The following is a 14812-nucleotide window of genomic DNA, read 5'->3' on the forward strand; positions in this document are numbered from 1 at the left end:
TCCATCCTCAACCTGTGCATCATCAGCATGGACCGCTACTGGGCCATCTCCAGCCCCTTCAAGTACGAGCGCAAAATGACGCGCAGGTTCGCCTTCCTAATGATCGGTGTCGCGTGGACTCTCTCCATCCTCATCTCCTTCATCCCCGTGCAGCTCAACTGGCACCGCGCGGACGCGGACAACTTGACAGCAGACAACCCGGACGACTGCAACGCCAGCCTGAACCGGACTTACGCCATCTCCTCGTCCCTCATCAGCTTCTACATCCCCGTGGTGATCATGGTGGGGACATACACGCGCATTTTCCGAATCGCGCAAACCCAAATCAGACGGATCTCGTCTTTGGAGAGAGCGGCAGGGCACCGCGCGCAAAACCAGCGCCACCGCGCGTCAACGCACGACGAAAGCTCTCTGAAAACGTCTTTTAAGAGAGAAACGAAAGTTTTAAAGACTCTGTCCATCATCATGGGAGTGTTTGTGTTCTGCTGGCTGCCGTTTTTCGTCCTGAACTGCGTGGTGCCTTTCTGCGACCTGGACAAACTTGGAGAGCCGCCGTGCGTCAGCGACACCACCTTCAGCATCTTCGTGTGGTTCGGCTGGGCCAACTCGTCCCTGAACCCGGTCATTTACGCCTTCAACGCGGACTTCAGGAAGGCCTTCTCCACCATCCTGGGCTGCAACAAATACTGCTCCACCTCCGCAGTGGAGGCGGTGGACTTCAGCAACGAGCTGGTGTCTTATCACCACGACACCACCATGCAGAAGGAGCCCTGCGCCATGACGGGCCCCGGCGCGCAGAGACTCATCCCGCCGCCACCGCCGCCGCACACAGGGGGAGATCTGGACCAGAACTTTGACAAAGTTTCTATGATTTCAGTTGATTCCCGCAACCACAGTAACTTACTGCTGCCCGCCATCCTGCAGTATGAGTGCGAGGCAGAGATTTCTTTAGACATGATTCCCTTTAACTCATCCGGACCCACCGACTGTTACGTTATTCCGGGTCAAATCCAGGACCTGTGAGCAGCTCTGAAACAGCAAATAATGTCATGATGCAGGGTCCCTGTTCAGCTCTGTGCCTCCTGATTCATCCTGGGCCTCCCTGCTCATCATGCACCAGGGAGCAGAGGTCAGTGGGTGACCTCTGACCTCCTGCTGAAGCTGCCAAAATGATCTAAAATCAGATGTTCTCAACCTTTTTGACTTCCTGAGAGCCCTGAAAGCAAAATAGTTTAATTTATTGCGGATGTAAGCAGTTCAGCCAGAGAGTGATGTTTTTCCTCATCAGACTGTTTCCAAAGGATTTTCAGAGGCCCAATGAGTTTAAAATGTTTTTAAAGCTTTACGTCTTCAGTGAGAACCTTGAGCTGAGAGCCACAGACAGGAATGCTGTTGGACAAATATATAACAACACCAGGAGGTTTGGTGACACTTTAATGTCATAAATCATCAACTTTCAGTGGAATTATTTACTGACAATGAGAGCATATTAACAAAAAGAGTTATGACGTTTTTGATTTATACATGTGAAGAGTTTTGTCTGATGTATCGTTACTATTTTAATTTGCATACACTGTAAACCATTACAGCCCTATTTATTTATGTCCATTCCTTCTTCTTCTTTTTATCTCAAAGAGCTCAGACAAGTTTTGGATTTTGAACTCAACTGAATGAGTTTTTAGAAAGTTAAACTTGCATTATACAATTTGACCAAGACCTTTGTCAGAAATGGATGTGTTGATTGAACTTGAAAAAAAGGGCGGGTGTGCACGGATGCGAACAAGAGAAAAAGATAGTTGCTGGGTCTTTTGAGTTCGAGAGAAACTGTCTTCTTTAAACCCTGGCAACTAATTCTACACTGCAGATAAGTCCGACAACAGCCTTATACATGTAAATTAAACTATTAACTTGAAATGTAAAGTAGTATAAATGTGGTTAACTTGTTTAACTGGGATTCAGAATAATGCAGAAATGGATGTCGGTTAGACAAGTTTTCTCGCATTGATTAAGTAAAATAATTATTTATTTGAACTCAAAGCATGAACTTGAAACAAGTTTTAAAAAGTTCAACCAACTAAAAAACAACCTTGAGACTTTGAAACTTAATTTAAACTTAAAGACAATCTTCAATATATATTTGACATATATAAATTAAGGAAAAATACTCTTACTTATATCTTAATACTACTTTAAACCATTTTAGCTGTGTTTAACTTACTTCACAAATGATACGTCGAATTCTGCCCGACTTGTACTTAATGCTCACAGATTAATTGTACAGTGTTTAATACACAGCTAATAGTCAGCAGCAGTGAAATCCAGTTGTTTGAGTAATTTATTCAGAAATCGAGTGACATTTTGAACCAGAGTCGTTTGATATGAGCTTTCAGGTTCACTCAGTCACAGAGCCTGCCTTTGATATGTTAAAGACAGCAGAGATGGACGGGCAAGGATAATTAATAACAATTACATCATTAGTTTCAGTGTTTAATTGGCCCTTCAGGTAATTGCAGGCTGTTTCTGTTGGAGGGCTCGTCCATCTGCCGTCGAGACTCAGAGCCAAATAAAACATTAAGCTGAACAAGAGATGAGACTTTCAAGTGTTTGTGTCTGCTCAGACTGAATTGTGCTGTGAAGGTCCAACAGTGAGAGTGGGAAATGCTTCTGTCCCTGTCTGCTCCGGGGCCACGTCGAAGGTTCTTCTTCTTCAGAGAGGTTTTATTAACGAGCAAAACTCAACAAATGCCAACCTGGAGTGCTGCTGTAGCTCCAGCTTTTATTAGCTGAAGACAGATCGGCCATGTTGGACGTCCAAAACCTGTGAGAGAGCTAAAAAAAAACATTTTCAGATGGAGTTGGTTCTTTTTCCACGTTTGACTGGATACTGGTGCATTTCATAACTCATCCAGTGTGTTAGTTTGCTAAAAATCATCAGCTTACTAACAAGATGTCATTGTTTGCCACGCTGACACTGTGGCAACGTCTTTGGTCCAGACTGATAACCTGTTGGGTGGATTTTTCTCAAGGTTTGTGCAGTCATACCTGCATCCTGACTTTAGCCCCTTTTCCACCGCACGCTACCAGCTCGACTCGCCATGAATCTACTCGCCTATTTTTGTTTTCCATTGTAGAAAAGTTGCACCTGTACCTGCTACCAGGTACTTTTTTTTGTATCACCTCCGTTTAGGTTCCAAGTGAGCTGAGCAATACTAAAATGTGACGTTAAACACGGCAGGCTGCTGATTGGTCAGAGAGAATCATCACTATTCACTGCATCATCATTGCTGCACCAGACAGCAACAGAAAGTTTTACAGTTTTCATAAGTTATTTCATCATTCTGAGAAGTTTTGAGGTGAGAAATCAGCTGTGTAGATTTCGAATATTGACAGTTTTACGAGAAGTGGAACAAAAATGTGCTTGAATATTTTCGGAGTTGAGGCGGCGGGGGGAAGCCTGCTGTGACCCGCGGGAGGAGCGTGTGAGGCCGCCCAGCCGCCCAATCACAGAGCCCTCTGCTCCCGCCGTCACACAGACCGCTGCAGCAACAACGGCAGAGGAAAACACAGCTGGAAGCTTTTCATACCGCTTATCTGTCTTTACATTCTGAGGAAGGTTCAAACGTTTTAACTTAAATCCGATGGCCGTGCTGTTCACACTACACTACTTGCCGTCTTGAGACGGGAGTCTTGAAGTCGTCGTAGCGTTCACACTGCGTGAGTGATCGGTCACAGGGGGTCACACACTACACGAGCTGACAGCGGCCGTTTGGTCATGAAAACACACGAGAAATGTGAAACGGGAAATGAGGCGACACTACACACGAAACAGCTGTTTGTTATTATAAAGATAGAAATTATAAAGACAGAATCTGGGTGAAAGACTGGATTAGCACCCAGTAGCAGGGATGGTCTGAACTACCGAGAGAGCTGGAGGGGAGTAAAAAGTGTTTTGCGGTGAAAAAGTAGCAGCCTGCTCCCATTGGCTGGATGTGGATGTCGAGTCGCCCGACTCCTCCAGATATTTGGCTTGCTGGATATCTGGAAGACGTCGGTGATCAGGGAGCCATTTTGATGTGTCGCTGAGTTTGTCGAGCTCTCCGAGCGGCAAATAAGGCTTGAAATCGAGGAGTGTGAACTAGGCTTCAGCTGTACCTGGGCTAACTTTGGGTGTTAAAAGTGACACGTTGGCAATGTAAACATCTGTTTCCATGCCAATAAGGTCAAACTAACTTGAACTGAATTATATACATGGGCTGACTCTGGTGTGGCTTTCACAATGAGTCCAGTAACCAGAAATTGCTACCTGGTGCGCTCAAATATCAGTCAAAACTGTATTTGAAAATTGAAGATATTGAGTAAAAAGATTAGAGGAAGGTTCTGAGGAGTCACCATGGCGGTCAACACCACCTGTTGCCTAATATGACAACAGAGTCCATCAAGACCAGAATGATTAAAGAGTTGCTGCTGACATGTTGCAATGTTGGTTGGTCAGTCCAACAAATTTTGGATGAATTGTGATGAAGTTTGGTTCAGATGTTCATCTTCCTCTCAGGACGGCCTGTAACAACTTAAAGAGGTGGTATTCTGCTTTTTGGCTTTTTCACTCTCTTTTTTGTGCTGTAACAGGTTTGAAAAGTGAAAAAGCCCAAAGGGAGTTCCCATCTCCCACAGAAAACTCTGAACTGCCTGAAAACAGCTCGTTTGTAGTCCAGCCGCTTCCCTTTCATCCCTGTGACGTCAAGTTAATGCGCCCCATATAACGGCTACTCCGACACGCCCTCAGAAACAGCGAGCTGCAGCACACAGCTCTCCTCTCCCTTCCAATGATGACCCGCCCTACTCTGCTTCTGATTGGCTAGTAGTCCTTAACTTTGAACTGAGCATGTGCAACTCCCAACAAAGATCATGTAGAGACGAGATGTATCACTCCATAGCTAAAACGAAGCCTTCAACACAGGCTGAAAAGAGGAGCTGCAGCAATGTGCAGGATGACAAAAATATAACCATGTAAACCTGCTCTGGTACAAACTCTAAATAAGATGAGGAACCTGAACATGAGCAGAATACCACCTCTTTAAATCCCCTGACTTTTATTCTAGCGCCATCATTTGTTTAATTTTTAATGTTAGAAAATTTTAAATTATGCAAAACTAATGACTTTCCCATCAACCTCTGCAAACATGCTCAGCTATGATGGCGAACATGATATCTGCTTAACGTGTTAGCATTTTCACTGCGAACATGTTCTGAATGCTGATATTAGCATTTAGCTCAGATCGCTGTTTTCTATAATATAATTTTCATGTGAAGTGGTGTGAGTGGTAGAGTTTGTAGAGTGAGAAGAGGTTTCAATGTCAGTTTGAAGGGACACACACAGTGTTGAAGTGACGACTGAGCTTCAGGCCAAGGACACACACACACACACAGCGTTTCCCAGCATGCTTTGTGAATATGGGCCTGGGTGGAACAGGTGGAGTGCTGTGACTCGTTGCAGATGGAGAGGTCAGAGCTGATTAGCATTCAGTTTCCTGCCAGGCAGAAAGGATGAAAGAGGGAGGAAAGTCACAGCCAGAGAAATGATGTCTTTGCATGGGAAATTAAGTTTTCACATTCAGCACTGCAGCGTGATCCCACAGAGAGTTCTGCCATCTGACAGCACATTGGTAACTTCAACAGACTGACAGTTTGATGGACTGTCTGTCTGTAATCTTCCAGTTTCTACGCTGGAAGCAAAATGTTTTAATTCAAAGCTCTGGTTCTTTGTTTTAATTTATTTTTAAACTTGGACTCCAGTTTCACATGTGTTGGTGTTAAAATGACTCATAGGCACAGAAAGTTTTGAATCCGTGCAGCAGATGCTTCAGCCGGCAGCAGCGACAGGGAAGATTATGTGGTGGCAGGAGACAAAAAGCAGAAGCAGCGGAGGAACGAAAGGTCGAGGAGCGCCAGGGACAGAGAGAGAGAGACAGAGCTGCAGCCCTCGGGCAGCTCACCTTCTTCGTCCTCTCATGCTGGACTGAGGGCAGACTGCACACTACAGCGACTCTTCGCCGGTTAACATGTAGGATTTTTAATTTTGGAAACTACACATTCATAGGTTAACGACGCAGCCCAAAGGTTATATTGTGTTTAATATAAAAAATGCTCTCTGATGACAATACAACTGTAATATCTATAGCAATAGCCTACGTTAAATGACAGAATAATAGAACAACTAGATACACAGGTTGATCACGTAACAAGCAACAAAGGCATTAAAGAAAAATGATTTTAAATTCTTCAGAATATATATAATGCTTCAATATAATGTATGATTTATATTGATATTAGATTTGTGAATGTAATATTTTTCTAATATATGTATAGACTTTTCTTTACTATGAATATCTGTCTTTTCTTTCTTTTTCATAAATATCTAAAGTCATGTTCTTAAAGAAATATTCAACACAAACACAAAATAAGTGACAAATGCTTTCAGTTTCATTATTGTAAAAAACACACTTTACCTCAACATCAGTCCTGAATCTTAACACAACCGTTGTTTATTTGAAACACATTTTACAGCAGTGAGTGCAGCGGTAACGTCAGATCCTGTTTACGCTGGGGGGGAGAGCGGAGTTCGTCTGAAATGTTTTGCTCGTAGCCATTCTTGGGTGTTTTCAGCTGTGTTCTGGGTCATTATCCTGTTGGAGGACCTGTGACCTGCTTCCTGACACTGGGCAGCACATTTCCCTCCAAAATGCCTCCTGAGTCTCGAGATTTCATTGGACCCTGTACAGATTCAAGACACCCTGTGCCAGATGCTGCAAAGCTGCCCCAAAACCTAACCGAGCCTCCTCCATGCTTCACAGCAGGAACAGTGTTCTTTTCTTTCTATGCTTCATATGCGTCTGCGAACACAGAGTTTTGTCTCATCTGTCAAATAGACATTCTCCCAGAAGCTTTGTGACTAGTCAATATGCATTTTGGCAAGTTTTGAAGTCTTGCTTTCTTATGATTTGCTTTCAACAGTGGTGTTCTCCTCAGTCGTCTTCCATTAAGGCCACTTTGGCTCAAACAGCGACGGATGGTGCGATCTGACGCTGATGTAGCTTGATCTTGGAGTTCACCTCTATTGTTTGTGGAAGTCTTTCTGGGCTGTTTGGTTACCATTCGTATTATCCGCCTCTTCGATTCGTCATCAATTTTCCTCAAATTATTTCCAATCTGTGGAGGTACCATCATTTTTGTCCAGGCTAGTGTCTTTAGTTTGTTTTTTAAATAATTCTGTTGAACCACAAATCAAAAGCAACGTCTAATTTTCATCAGTTAAGTACATTTTTATTTATTATTACTTTTGTCAGTTTCAAGTTATTTGACGGACCACTGCGGGTTTTGTCTTTTCAACAGAAAGGAACAAACAATTTTGTCCACGTCTGTATTTCAGGAGCTGGTAGAGACCAAGCACAGAGCTAACAGACAGAAAATACTGGACCCACATTTACCGGCTGACTCAAACACGTCTCACCATGAAGCATCACGTGCCTGCTGGAGGAGGAAATAAGAAGCTGTTTGCTAACAGGTTCAGCACATGAGCTTCAAAGTTGAAGATGCGGCACTCATAATAACCGGGAAGCTGTTCAATAATCTGGAAGAGAAAGTAACAGCAAACAGTGCTACTACAAAACGACTAGTCTACTTATCAGTGTTCACCTGTAGCAGAGCTGAGGTGTTTATGATTCAGCCAGGTTCAGGATAGTTTCCCCAAATAAAAATCACTGACAGTGTCCTGCTGCTTGTGTCCAACAGGTTACTGACTATCCCCCTCACTTACTCTTACTGGTCATTCTGATCTTAGTTCAGAATGGGCCTGCCTGCTTTTAAGGGTTAACTCACTCTGTTTTGTAAATCTGTCTAATTTACATTTTAGGCCTTTTGAACCCAGCTCCACTGACATTATTTAGAGATGTGAGAAGGGGTTGGCAGGAATGGGGTTTTCCAGTGCAGGGGACGTCGAGCAGCAGCATTATGAACCAGTCAGGACAAGAACACTTTATATAGGGATTAGTCTAGGGCCCAGTTTACACCTGGTATTAATCGATTTGCAATTATGTCTGGACATAAAAATGCACATTAGTTAGGCGGAGCTGGCAGACTTTAGACAGTGCAAGGGAAGAAATGCCACAAATGGAGATTTTCTTCTAAAAATATGTTTTGCAGGGAGACTTTCTAGCTAATGCTACTTCTTGTAGCTTTAGCCTGGCTGGCTAACTTTAGGAGGAAGAGGCATAGTTTGGTGACCTGTCAAACTTCTGGTCGATCGCGCTGCATGATTGCATTTACAGCTGCCGAGACTTGCTAATGCGAGCAATGATGAGGTCTGCATTTAGACCTAGCGTTAACAGGTTTCCTTACCCAGAGCGCATTTTAATGGCAGGTGTAAACCGATACATGTAACAAGAATTCTGAACGGCAGTGATAAACCACACAAGTTCTCATTGTCAGATGTTTATTGACTTTAAACTACGCCACCTTTTAACGCCCTGAGTAACACTTTTGCGTCATTTATTGACCTTTAGGGCTCCGCGGTCAAGTTAGCAACGCTTAGGCTGTGTCCGAAATCCCCACTCATTCGCTACTCTATCAGCGCAATGCATGATGGTATATAGGGCTGGGTTAGTGACCATCTGTTTTCAAAGTGCATTCTGGGATACACTGAGTGGACTATATAGGGTATAATAATTATCACTATACATTCGGACAGCACTACAAAATGGCGAGCTCACTATATTTGTCCACTATATAGTGAGTAGTGGGTGATTTTGGACACAGCCTTAGCAACAATAAATATACAACTTCCGGTTAGAAATAAAACGCCAGCATTTCTAAACATCGCCATTTTGAAACGGCGCGTTATTAAAGTCGTGAAACGTGGCAGTTTGGTTCAGTTTAGGCACAAAAACTACTTGGTTAAGGTTCGGAAAACATCATGGTTTGGGTCAAAATAACTACGTACATAAGTTAACATGTAAGTTAACTTACGTCAATTTACGTAACTTTGCCTAAATAAAAATATTTAATGTTGACTTTTTGTTTCACACGGGACACAAACCCCAGTCTCCTGGTTCAAAGTCGGGGTTCTGGCCCTCCATCCACCTCCTTACTCAGTCTTTTCTGTTAAATATCATGTGTCTGCCTTTATCGTCAAAAACTGATGCTACAGGGCTTCCCCCACTGCGCTGAACTATGACGGTAAAGGGATCCCCAGTGGGTTACAAACTGTCGACGATGGCTCTAGACCATGCGTCCATTTGTGACAAGGCGTGGAGGGAGAACGGGTTGCTAAAACATTTCCAAAACATTAGTCATGATAAAATCCAGGTATAGATAAAATAGCTTGAACATTAGTTTGCGGTTTACCTCATTAGACTTCTTTGGATCCGGTTACGGAGACTTGCTCGGTGCTTTGATGGCCTTGGGAGGGAAAGACAGGCGGTTCAGGTTTAGTGTGGGAATAGAGTTTTTGTGCTCCCTGGTAGTGATTTTTGGACTGAATCAAGTAGGATGGAGGCAACGTCTCACTCGTGCTCTGTGACATCATGTCATTAGAGTCCGAAGTCGTCGGCTGCAGGAGGGCGGTCATCGTATGGATCAGGTCCATCATCAAAGTCATAGGTTGTAAGAGCGGGGACAGGCCTGTCATCAAAATCCAAAGGTGTATATACATTCCCGGGAGTGTTTTTCAGGGTATGAAAAGCGAGGAGGGGGAAACTGAGAATTCTCATACACAGGGCTGGATGCATCCACATCTTTGATGGTGTTATTGCTGTTAAAATATAGATTTTATACCAGACGAGGATGAAAATATCTCCATTTACCTTTAATGGAAAAGTAAATAGGTTCATTTACTGTTGATTCATATTCCTTAGCTTCTGACCTGTCAAAGGAGACCAGAATTATGCATCAAGGCTGAATGGTTGAGGAGTTTTTCCTGGGTTTGTTATTTTAGGCGTTTTTCCCGGCAGCATCTTCTCACTGGCCTTCAAGAGCAACTTTACACCAAGTGGAGAAGGACTGTGATCAAAAATGACTTTTCAGGATGATAAGCTTAAAGTCAGACAGAATTTCTATGGTCGGCTGCTACAGAGGAGCTCAGTGAACCATGTTAAATTGACTTTATATCTCAAGGCTTCAACTGGTCATTTTTTATGCAAAATGGGAAAATAATCATCAGATGGATCCAGAATGAAAATACAAAAATACATAATAGTTACAAATGAGCTCCAGCTCAACAACTACAGCAGTAAAATGCTGCTTTTACTTAAGTGACATTGTCAGTGCAGTACTTTTACTTGTAATAGTACTTTTACAGGGTAGCATTAGTACTTTTACTAATTAAAAGCATCTGCGTTTGTTGTTTCTTATATTCAGCTAATATATTATGCCACATTGTGAATTGAATTAAAAGCAACTATGTAAATTGTCCTGAACGCTGTTGTGCTCATCTGGCAGACTTCATGAAATAGACAGACACAGAAGATGCCGCTGTGCCGCGCATCACATTTAATTGATCTGGCTCTAAAGCAGGGATGTCTCATTTTGTTTAACGCCCGTTGCCTCGACTCCTCTCTGCTCCTCCAGGCGAACACAGATCGACTCTCGCACGGATCCATTTTCCTCTGCAGGGAGTGCAGCAGTAAGTGTCTCCTGCAGACCCGCCTCTCACCGTTTGAAGCTTTTGTTCCGCTTGTAGAAGCGTGCTGCAGCCGTGAGGTCAAAGGTCAGGCGGCAAATCAGACAACAAACACAACCGGCCTTAAGAGCTGTTTCTAACACACTCACACACCACTTTCATCTCCAGGAGAAGAAGGCTGGGATTGTGTTGGAGCCTCTTTCTGAAGTCACTTCAGCTCCATCCAACTGGCTTCACACAGCGTCGGCTTTACACGACGGTTCAGTTGATCAACAGAGACGGACGGAGACTCTGAAGACTCATATTTATCCTCTTGGGGATGTTCAGAGCACTGAAATTATAAATCCCTGGACAAGAAAGCATTGTGTGATTCTGAGCGGCCCCAGACGGAGGTTGACAGGCCTGTATTTCACACACTATGGCTGTGGTCAGACTGCAGGCTCAATCTTCCTGACAGACTGTTCGCACTGTTATTTGCAAGTGATCGGATTTGTGTGATTTAGGCGTGAATATGTGCTAACGCCGGTGAGGCGGCTTTCCAACGTGGATGCAAAAGAGATGGAGATCATCTCGAACTCCTACAGCGCTCTTGGGCCCGATCCCAATCTCCACCTAAACCCTGAAGCCCCAACAGATTTAGTTGACGTCACCTGGTAACTGATTAAGTGCAAGAGGCTGCAAGGGCCCGAACAATATAATGGGACTCAGCCAAACTCAGCGAGGGAGTGAGTGATGCGTAAGACACTTTAAAATCCAATTTGAGTGGCCAGACTGATGCATCAGTAAAAAATCTGATTAGAATCGCAATTTTCAAACCACTTCTACTTAGATCAGTGGTTCTTAACCTGGGGGTCGCGAGAATGCTACTATAGACACAAAAATAGAAAAGAAATAACTATAGTTGTGAATAGAATCACTTTGGGTGGATGCTGTAAATATTTTGCACTGTTTAATCCAGCAGGGAAGAAGAATAAGAATTGAAAAAAGGCAGCATTGAGCTATCTAGCTAATGTTGATCCCATTAAGTGAGTAAGATGGGGGTGTATATGTGGTGTGGAGGGGGGGAGGGGGGGGGGGCGCAAAATATTTTCAACCTCAAAAAGGGGTCGGACTGTCAGAAAGGTTAAGAACCCCTGACTTAGATCACTGTTTGTTTGTTTCTGGAAACAATGTGGACACGCCAGAAAGAACGGCTTTGGGCTGGTGGTCTAAACAACAAACACAACCCAAAAAATTTAAACAAGAACAATGACAAAGGAGGCGGAAGTCCAACAGGTTAGTTCAGGTTGTGATTTTGACAAATAGCAGCTGTTTCCTAAAGCCGAGCAAACCAGCGTGCATCAAAATGAAAACCTCGTCCAGACGTGACGTTCCCTGAAGCTGCCGTGTGTTCAAACAATCTGTGCTGCTGTCAGCCTGAGCGACAGGCCTTCAATTCTCATCAGAGAAAAGAAATCACCAGCCAGACGGGGGAAGATAGTGTTTGTATGTGATGACTGGCGATCACAGCTGCCTGCTGTAACATCCTGATTAAAGTTCAGTGGAAGAGACGTCAGTATGTAACAGCTCAACAACTAGCTGCTCAGATCCAACTGTAACTATGATTCCATGAATGCCTTCAGCAGATCTGTCTAAACTATATTTCACAACCGCTTTTATCAAAACATACAGAAGAATAAAAGTATGATTTAAGATCTGAACAAAAGTATTTTGAATGTTTTTGTGTGGCTGCAGTGTGTCAGGAATCTGCTTGTTGTTTTTGCAGATGACACAAACGGCATCAAAATGACTCGTTTCTGCTTTGACGTGCAAATCACTTAATTCTCAACATGTACATGTAAATAAAATACAACAGCTGTTCATATATTTGTACACCTAATAAGAGAGAACATCACAAGCTTCCGTCTGGTGTAACTCTGGAGAGGGAGGTTGGTCTGTTGCTCCCCCTTGTTGGTCAAGTATCTCAACTGCTGGATAAATCAATAAGTAATAAACACAATCCAGTCTGTAATTTAAGATTAATGCCAACATGCTAAAGTTAGCATGCAAACGATAGCGTTAAGCACAACTACGCCTGAAGAAAATACAGTTCGGACTGAGGAAAGTCTGACAGAGCTGAGTTTACATCTGTCTCATTTGCAACTAAGATTAAAATAAATTAAAGTTGTTGCAGGAAGAAGTTGGTGGAAACGAGGGAGAGGAGTTTGCTGCAAGACTATTTCCAAACGTTACTCCAACACAACAAACTGCTCTCCCTCGTTTCCACCAGCTTCTTCCTGCAACAACTTGCCTCTCACGAGATTTCAGAGCGAGAACTGTCCTTGAGATCCTTGAGAACTGTCCTTTAGATCCTTGAGCGAGAACTGTCCTTGAGATCCTTGAGAACTGTCCTTTAGATCCTTGAGCGAGAACTGTCCTTGAGATCCTTGAGAACTGTCCTTGAGATCCTTGACAACCTCTACTGCATGGATTCAAAACTTTTTGTACCTAGTAGTCATTTCAACACCAACACATGTGAAAATAGGGCCCAGGTTTAAAAATACCGACATTAACCTTTAACTTTACTGTGTTCATACCAGACACCTTTTAAATATTTAACATTTATGGTCAAACAGATAGAGATCAACTTCATCAATACCTTCAGTTTGGAGAAACTCAGCACTGCAGCATCTTCTCACTGGCCTTCAACAGCAACTTTACACCAAGTGGAGAAGAACGACTTTCATGATTCTTTGGTCTGCCGCTACAGAGGAGCTCGATCTACCACCTTATATTCACTTTATATCTCAATGCTTCAACTCGGCTGGAAGGAGGGAGTGAAGCCATGTCCAATTATATGTTGATCCTCCTGTAAAAGTTGTACGATCCTGTTTTTTGGACTCCAGTAGTCTTAAACAGTGAGTCTGAGCGCCACACAATGATAAGTGATGAAAAACAGCATGTTAATAAGTGAACTTTTCCTTTTGGAGGGTAGATGGTTCAGTTTGACAGGTATTATAATAAGTCCAAACTAGAAGCCACTGATAGCTACTTATCGAGATCAGAAGGCAGCTGGAGTCTCAACTATCCCACATTTTTTACTTCACAGCATGAGGCGCAGCAAAATTCAATATTTAACATTTTTAACAAGATGCTAAATGTTGCATTCCCTCCATATTTTTTGAGGATCTAATGCTCTTCATGGTTAAATGTTTACTTTTAAAGGAGTTTGTTTCCAAGTTTTATTCTCCTTTCTCCAAAGCACCATTTTGTTCCATCAATCAGTTTGCAGAATCGGTGAGATGTTTACTGTCACACTGTGGATTCAAACCCTTCACAGTCAGCTGCTGGTTCCCTCCCAGTCTGCACCACCACATGCATCAGTGCACGAAACGTCCCCATTAGTGCCCATTAACTTCACCATACAGACGACAGGAGAAGATATCACAATGGCAGAACAGTCAGAGAAAATTCACACACACAACATTTTCTGTATTTTACCGTCCGACTTAAGACTCTGAGAATAGAGAAGAATATAGAAAGAAATCCAGGGTTTCAATCAGGTTTATTGTGCTGATACTGCACAGTTACCATGCTGCACCCACACTCAGTATTTATTAGTGTTAAAAGATCTCAGACTGTGACAGATCTTGGTTAACTTATCGTTCATTTAGACATGAGAACTGGGAACCACACTATGCAATGATATCGAGAGACAGACATCACTAAAATTGCCACCTGCTTTGCAAATACAGTTTTAGGAAAACCGCAGCAACATAATGCTCCTTTTCAGCCGGGTTTGAGTTCCAGACCTCTGAGTTGCTGTCCATGCAACAGAAATATGGTCATGCAACTGTCGGGTGGTTGTAGTTCCAGAAATATCAAGTATGTAATCAATATACAGCTCTGGAAAAAATTAAGAGACCACCGCGTTATCAGTTTTTCTGGTTTTACTATTTATAGGTATGTGTTTGATTGCAATAAACAGTTTTGTTTTACAAACATTTTGACAACATTTCTTCTAAATTCCAAATAAAAATGTTGTCATTTAAATTATTTATTTTAAGAAAATGACAACTGGTCAAAATAACAAAAAAATTGCTTTGACGATGTTTTCAGACCTCAAAAAATTCAAAGAGAACAAGTTTCATTTTTAAACAG

The 14812-nt window shown here is 42.8% G+C and overlaps 2 protein-coding genes across 2 annotated transcripts in view; one reads left to right on the forward strand and one right to left on the reverse strand.

Moving 5' to 3' along the window:
* LOC123983551 (D(5)-like dopamine receptor) lies at positions 1-1023 on the forward strand (the record flags this gene model as incomplete). The annotated part of the gene is made up of 1 exon (XM_046069804.1): positions 1-1023. A coding segment is annotated over one exon (1023 nt), but the record flags the coding sequence as incomplete, so codon positions are not given.
* Positions 1-14812, reverse strand: part of LOC123982746 (stonustoxin subunit beta-like) — an 868592-nt gene that overhangs the window by 819312 nt on the left and 34468 nt on the right. The gene's annotated exons all lie outside the window — the stretch shown is intronic.

This window comes from Micropterus dolomieu, linkage group LG14 (assembly GCF_021292245.1).
Source record: "Micropterus dolomieu isolate WLL.071019.BEF.003 ecotype Adirondacks linkage group LG14, ASM2129224v1, whole genome shotgun sequence".
Lineage (NCBI taxonomy): Eukaryota > Metazoa > Chordata > Actinopteri > Centrarchiformes > Centrarchidae > Micropterus > Micropterus dolomieu.